The sequence below is a fragment of the Rhea americana genome, unplaced genomic scaffold, assembly GCF_003343005.1.
Source record: "Rhea americana isolate MKP2758 unplaced genomic scaffold, rheAme1 scaffold_23, whole genome shotgun sequence".
Classification (NCBI taxonomy): Eukaryota; Metazoa; Chordata; class Aves; order Rheiformes; family Rheidae; genus Rhea; species Rhea americana.
This window is the reverse complement of record NW_028186346.1, coordinates 4,163,532-4,170,816: the sequence shown is the minus strand read 5'-3', so window position 1 is coordinate 4,170,816 and position 7,285 is coordinate 4,163,532. Positions and strand designations below refer to the sequence as shown.

Here is a 7,285-nt window from a genome sequence, read left to right as displayed (position 1 = left end):
GTCCTCCTCCCCGTATTTTCTTTCTTCAGACTGCTCTTCCTTTCTTTTTCTCCTTCATCACAACCTCCATTTTATTCTTGTGTTTCCCACTGTGACTGCTTTTCTTCTTTTTTTTTCATTAAATGCCAGAAGAGGGAGCATTGAGAGAGAAGAGGAATAGTCTTTCTGCTGTCTTTTTGTCTTTGCCAGTACCACTGAGACTGTTTAGAGGATGCACTTTTCACTCTGTGCTGAGATCTGCTTAGAGAACCAATTCTACTGGGTTTTCAATCTTGAACTCAAGGATTCTCAAAGTAGAAAGAGTCTGAGAAATTATAAGCTAAAGCTGAAAGACTTGCAAGAAATTGCTGCTGTGCCTGTGCAAAATGCATTTTAGAAAGGAGGTTCTTGTACATTTTGGACAAATTTGGGTGTGTTTTCTGAAACAAATTTGTCCCAAGTAGTTGTTACCCTTCTGAACGTCAAACTTCCACTCCAAATTGAAAACATTTGTTCTTCTTGATAAAGGACTTACAAGATGTTTTTAGCAATGACATTTTAATACGTTTTCTTAATTTTTCTCACAGAAACCACTTAACTGTTTCCTTAAAGCTTTTCAAAACTATCGGCCTGATGCAAAAATAGCAAATTTCCTCCTGAAATACTAAAGTTGGGCAAAGTTACAAAGAAATTAAAAAGATTTTAAAGCAGGAATTATAAGGCATCATTAATTGCATAGGGTACTACCAGCTCTGCCTGTTCTAATCCCTCTTTTAATATTACTGTGGTCCTCAGGAAGTAAAGGATGGCTTTACTTTTCGTCACACACATTCTCAGTGGTATATTGGACTGTCAGTATGACTTACTTGACTCTTCCCATGAATTTGTACCTTGAATCATAAACTGAATGATCAATTTAAGTTGCAGYTGTCATAATATTTTAAACYTACTATATTAATGTTGTTAATCTTCTATAAATTACATTTTTTTAAGTTATGTTTTTTATTCTGTTMAAATAATGTCATCAAACAGAAACCAAGTTCCAGAAAAATGTATTTATCTGGATATGGTGTAGAACTTGCAATAAAGAGCACAGAATATAAAGCAGTAGATGACACACAGATTAAAGGTATGTTTTTATTTATTTATGATATCTTATTGGAGATACTRTTACAAACATGTTATCATCTTTACAATAAAGTCAATAGTATTTTGAAGGTTATGTTTGATTTCTTTTTATAGGCTTTGTTAAAAACATTAAGAACTAAGTCATCAAAATATGTGGGAGCACTTGTGAACAGCTGTGCTTAAGATATAGTTCATTACTTAACTATAGTTATCTGTAGCTTTACTTCAAAATGTAATCCATTCTTCCTTTTCAGTAAGTATAGGATTATGCTTGTTTAATCTCATTCTTCAATTACTTTATTTCAGTTGGCACTGAAATATGTTAACTATGTTAACTAGCACAGTATTTGCACATTACTTTTTTTTTAATTTACATGAAAATACTTTCACGTTCTTCTGTAGAAAAGATTTACTAGAGCATAGAATTTGGCACTACTATCTGCTTATTATTTACTGATGTAAGATATACACTACAGAAAGTAGTAGCTGTAGCATTCTGGAATACTATAGAGAATAATTATTTTATGTGGAGATTTGCAAAGCTTAAAGAAGGTTACAGTTAACCCTCATGTTAGTTTTGTGAGGTTAATGTTCAATAGCTGCTGAGCCACAACAACTTTAATTTTGGGCTTTTTCAAGGAAGAGAAGCTGATCTTGGATCAGATGCTGGCTGGGGATTCAAGAGGTTTAAAGTCAGGAAGTTTTTCAAGCATAAATYTGGTATTACGTGGTTGATAAGCGCTGTACTTTATCACTTGATCAAACTGAGAAATGACTATTTTGAGGAGTGAACTATAMAACATATAATTTTCATTTATATTGAAAATGTAAACATTAGATGAATTCCATGCAAAATTAATTTCAATGTTGGTTATTTCTGTAGTGATTCATTCTGCTGCCAAAATATGAACATACACATCTAAATCTAATCGAAATTACATCTAGGAATGACAACTTTTGTATTGTACATTTGCATTAACAGTGCATGTTTATGCTGCATGTTTAGGAACAAGTGACTCAACAGAAGAGGAAGATGGTGAGGAAGAAGAGAGTGATGTCCAAGGTTTTCTCTTTGGCAGATTGAAGTGAGTTGACATAAACTAAAGTTTTTGTACCTGAAACAAAAAAATATATATATTATATATAAAAGATGATACTTAAATTGGCAATGACTTTGTTTGCCGTTGGTTAAAATTCTGTTTTGTGTGTGTATATCTTGTGTCTGTAAAGATGGAAACTTAAGTCATTTATTCTATTTCATTTCATTTTACTTTTAGCATTCTAATTCTCTTGGAATGTATGCAATARACTGTTTTTAAAGTTAAAATTCCCTTTCATCAAGAGTCACAAAAATTTAGATACGAACATGAAAAATATGATGTTCTACGGTAGACAGCTGTTACTTCTTCTGTTTTCAGCTGATTAGAATCAAAACGTTGGGTTTTCAAAATGCAAGTAGTAGCCTAACAAATCCAAACACACATGTTGTAGCTAAACAGGGTCTTTTCAAAAGGCAGTGTCATTCATTTCTAAGTGTTAAGGGGTAATATTTCTTGGAAGATATGCCTATTTTAAATGTAATCTTATTTTGGAGGTCGTGAATTTGTGTTCTGTTCTGGCAGGAACTCTTATATCTCTAAGTAACAATCTGTTGGTCCAAGTGATTGATGAAATCAGATGCACCCCTGTTGAGCATAGGCTGCTTCTAGTCCRCTACTGGTGGACTCATTTCATAATTGCAATTAGCAAAAGTGCTTCCCTCAGACTGTAACAGATCCATGCAGTGAATCATAAATTTTGATGTTTTCTTCAGCAAGAAACTCAGGAGTGTGAGTCTTCTCTCTCTCTCTCTCTCTCTCTCTCTCTCTCTCTCTTTCACTTTTAAAGCAGGGAGTAAACTTGTTTGCAGTTATTCTCACCAAGCTGTAAATCTTCGCAGAGTTCGGAGTTGATAATGCTGTCTAAATTCTTGAAGTTCTGAGAGCCTATTCCCTTTCTGCCTTTTTTAAAGTAGACACATTGAAATAGAAGTGCATCCAAATCTGCAGGCTTCCTTATTGTTTCTCCTATCTCTAGCAACCTTCAGCAGCAAGTAATATCAAATGCTTATGTCATACTTTCAATCTGAACTTTTTTCTTCTTGGTTCACGCTAAGCCTAGCTATACTTAGGTTCTTGGTGTCACATGGTGGCTACTTTGTAAAGCTGCCAGATAATTACTTGGACTTTTTGACTGTTCCCAGTCTCTGCTATTTTTTTCTTGTCCTTTTCATTTTGGAAATAAAAGAGATGGTCCAGTAGTCTTAAAATTGTCCCTCAGTTATAGCTGTAGTAAAGCTTTTCTCAACTGAAATAATTACAGATGCAAGCAGAAGACATAAAATCTTAGAAATATAATTTTATTTAGTTATACAGGTTAACATAATTTAATCTCATATCATATTATGTATCCAGCAAGGGGTAGCTTTTTTCAATGTATTTTATGTGTGGCTTGATTTTGACCTTTAACATAAGTGAAAAAGAGAAATGAGGCACCAGGGATCAATACTAGATTTTGATAAGGGCTTGCAAATAGCCTTTATTAGTCACTTGTCCTTCATTCACAGAAGAATAGATGGACTGAACAGAAAAAAATTAACATCAAGGTAAATTTGCACAGAAAGCAGTTAAAGCAGTAATTTAAAAGCTCAAAGCTAGTTAAACGTTTGCTACTTAACAGAAGAATTTATAAGACTATGAACTGTGATTGTCATTTCTAGGCTAGTGTTAGAAATGAGCAAAAATGGAATTTTCTGTCTCTGCTCCCCTTTTCAGCTGAGCATGCCTTCTTTGAGGTACTTGGATTGCATTTTAATAGAAGAAGCAACAGCTCTGATCTCCATCAGTGGTTTACTTCTTTACTTCTTACTTTCAGTAGAAGAGCCTTTAGAACTCTAATGGAGAATGTTTGCCATTGGAGAGCGTCTTGTCACAGGTTGAAGTCTTTGTACTTAAAACCCAAGTTCTGTTTTGTAAAAAAAAATAGACAAGCTTTTGGGCATCGTGCTCTTTATGTCTGACTAGTGATTTGTGTGATCAGTAGCTTGATTTTGTCAGCAATGTTAATTAGTAAAAGATGTTCTCTCTTCCTACAAACCTTAGCTTGTAGTGGGTTATACAACCACAGTGCAACAAACTCTGTATAACTGTACAGTGACAGTTAATATATAATTAACTGTATATTATGCTATATTTAACTATACAGCTATCTATACCGTGTGTTAATACTACTGAAATGTAATCCTTCTCAGTATTTTATTATGCACCTTCCATGCACCCCAAATCCTCATCTTTCTTTCAAGAAATGAATTAAAATTTTCACTTTTTTGTTACCATAGGGACACAATATTAGCTGTAATCAGTACTGTGGGTGTAAGCAGACACTGATGGATATCATTGATTTTGTCTTTGTTTTTTGCCTGTTTTGGTGCAGACAAATGCATCCTAATCTGAAAAATAATCTGAAAGAGTTTAAAAAACATCTCATGGAAACTGCTAACAACATGGAACCTYTGAAGGTCTGGGAACTACAGGGTATGTATTTCTTTTTTTCTGAGTTAGTACCGCATTCTGTTGAAATCTGCTTTGTTATGTTGGTGTATAAATATTATAATAAAGGTTACTTTTAAAAAAAAGATATATAGTTTCATAAAAATACARTATTATATTAAATATTTTAAAATATATTAGTGTCTTGTCCTATTATTATATGCTAGAAATTAAAGGAACATTGAAGTCATTTTGTAAGGTCATAACTAACTTTACTGAGTTTAAAGGCAGAAGTTAAGTTGCCCAGTTTTCTGCCTGAAGTATTATCTCAGGTGCTAAATTCARTTTAAGATGGTTTTTGACTGAAGGTTGAAAGCATGTAAGCACTGGGACATTGTTTGTTCAGTGCCAAGGATACTAGTGCTTACTTCCTTAAAATAAATAGATTCCCTGTCTTTTCAAACAGGGGACCTTCAGCCTCCTGTTTGTATGGTGCAGTTGTTTTGATATTCCTACTCTCGACATGACTGAGTGTTTTCTCTAGCTCATTCTCAATGCCTTATCCTACTGGCTGAGTTAATAACTTGGCAACACTCAGAGTTCCTTTTATTAGCCTCAAGTAAAAAAATAAATGAAGTTCAACCAAAACTACTCCTTCAGCTGTTAGGGCATACTTCTRTACTATCTATAATGATCCTAAACACCAACAAAACTTTTCCTGTAAAAAAAGAAGTTTGTTTTTCAGAGCTTCTCTTTTAAGAGTCTTATATTTTAGATAAGTGAGTTACTTAGTACGAGAGTTACTACTTATAACTCTGGAAAATGGTTCAATGCAGTATTCCCCTTAATAATTCATTCTGTCTGTGTGAACCACCACTTCATCCTCTTGATCTCTAGTGCTTCAGAGCATACTTGGTGATCTGCTTTAACCACAGGATCATCTTTTTCCCAAGATCTACCTATTCTCTCTCAGCTGTGTAATGTACCTSAACTGGGAAGTCTGTAAGTGACAGCCTCAGACTAGCATACCTGTCATCATCCTTTCTGATAAACTTGCATCACCTCCTTCTTCCTGTATCTTAACTGATGACAAGTCAGTAAGAATGATTACAAAGAATATCAGACATGCAGGACAGTCAAATTTAAAACCAGGATGAAAGTAATTACAGACTGCTCTGCTTGAGATGGGTGTAGCATTTACAACTGCCACTTACAGAGCAGCTGGAACTGTTACGGTAAGCAGTGTATCTTTCATCAGAGAAAACCAAGAAGTTAAAAAGACAGGTGAGTTTGCTTTAGTGGAATTTGAATATTTGTACACTAAGCTATTTGACATAACATGGAAGAGATTAATTGTTTATGAAGGATTATGTAGCAGACTTTTAAGCATATACCTAAGTGCACAGTAGATAAGGCATCAGGATCTGTAGTAATAGCAGCAACCAGGTATTCCTTCACCCACTGACGATTTATTGGGCTGCCATAAGAGATCTGGAATGTTCTTTTTGAAAACAGTAATCTTTTTACATGAGCTGTTGTTAAAAGTATCAAGAAATTTCTAGTTAACGATCCGTCTCTCAGACCTAACTCTTTTGCAGCCAAGGTCAATCTTGTCAGGCTAAAAATGGAATGCATGCTGTCACCTTTTCTTCTGGCTATTTTTTTAATTCTTGACTTCTTCTAAAGGCTGGTGCAAAAGTTCTGTTAGGTAGCATACTCTATGGCCTTCTGCCTAGGGCTGTTTTACTGTATGTGCCATCAACTTACTTTAAATTGAACAACTTAAGGCCTTCAGTTTCTCATCAAATGTTTGAACTAGCAGCTTCTTAGCAAAAAGTATCATAGCCCTGAGGTAGGTTAGGCAGACTATCCAAAGTAGATGGAGCCACCTACTGTATTGTTTCCTTACAGGGTAAGTGCAAAAATTTGTTTTTTCCCACTCTCATGCCAAATTGTATTACACTCACAATAGGCACCTAATGTAGGCTAATTAGATTACAGTTTTGTTCCCAGTGAGTAAAAAATGAATTATAAGCCATGCTGACATTTGCAAATTTACTTCATTATGAGAAAAGGGTAGATAAAAAAAAAATCAGTTTCCTAACTGCCTAGCATGTCTCAAAGAAAAGGTTACTAGAATTTTTTTAAGGGATGTCATGTTTTTAAGTGCTTCATTTTCAGTTCTTCTGAAAATGTTGCAAACTTCTGAAAATAGTGCATCTCACATGCTCAATACAACCTTCTTAAATTTAACATATCTATTCCTTAAAAATCCTGTGAAGTCCTGGAGTTGAAAAGATATTATTCTTTGTTGCAGTTACAGCTGTGGTGGATTGGTCTGTATTTAGAATTAAGGCTGGTATTCTTGAAGTACTGGTACATGACAATGTGATGTCTGTTTTTTTTTTTTTTGTTGTTGTTGTTGTTTTTCCCTAGTGTGCTGGGTTTTTTTAAACTTAGGAATTACATATACGATATGTATACTGAAGATGGCCAAGCAGAACTGGTATGAGAAGCCTGAAATTTGGCATTTCCAACTTTCAAGTGCCTATCTTTTCATCCTTAATAATGTTACTTTGTAAATACATTAATATATGATTGATACAAAAGATATCTAATAATGGGAGTATATGGAACAGTTTTTCTGATTG

The 7,285-nt window shown here is 34.2% G+C and overlaps 1 protein-coding gene across 1 annotated transcript in view; it reads left to right on the top strand.

Annotated features, from left to right (window-relative positions):
- UGGT2 (UDP-glucose glycoprotein glucosyltransferase 2) overlaps positions 1–7,285 on the top strand; it is a 102,776-nt gene that overhangs the window by 17,969 nt on the left and 77,522 nt on the right. The window contains exons 6-8 of the mRNA XM_085305966.1: positions 1,012–1,108; positions 2,114–2,192; positions 4,579–4,679. Of these exons, the coding sequence (XP_085162092.1) occupies positions 1,012–1,108; positions 2,114–2,192; positions 4,579–4,679 (277 nt within the window). The remainder of the gene's footprint in view (positions 1–1,011; positions 1,109–2,113; positions 2,193–4,578; positions 4,680–7,285) is intronic.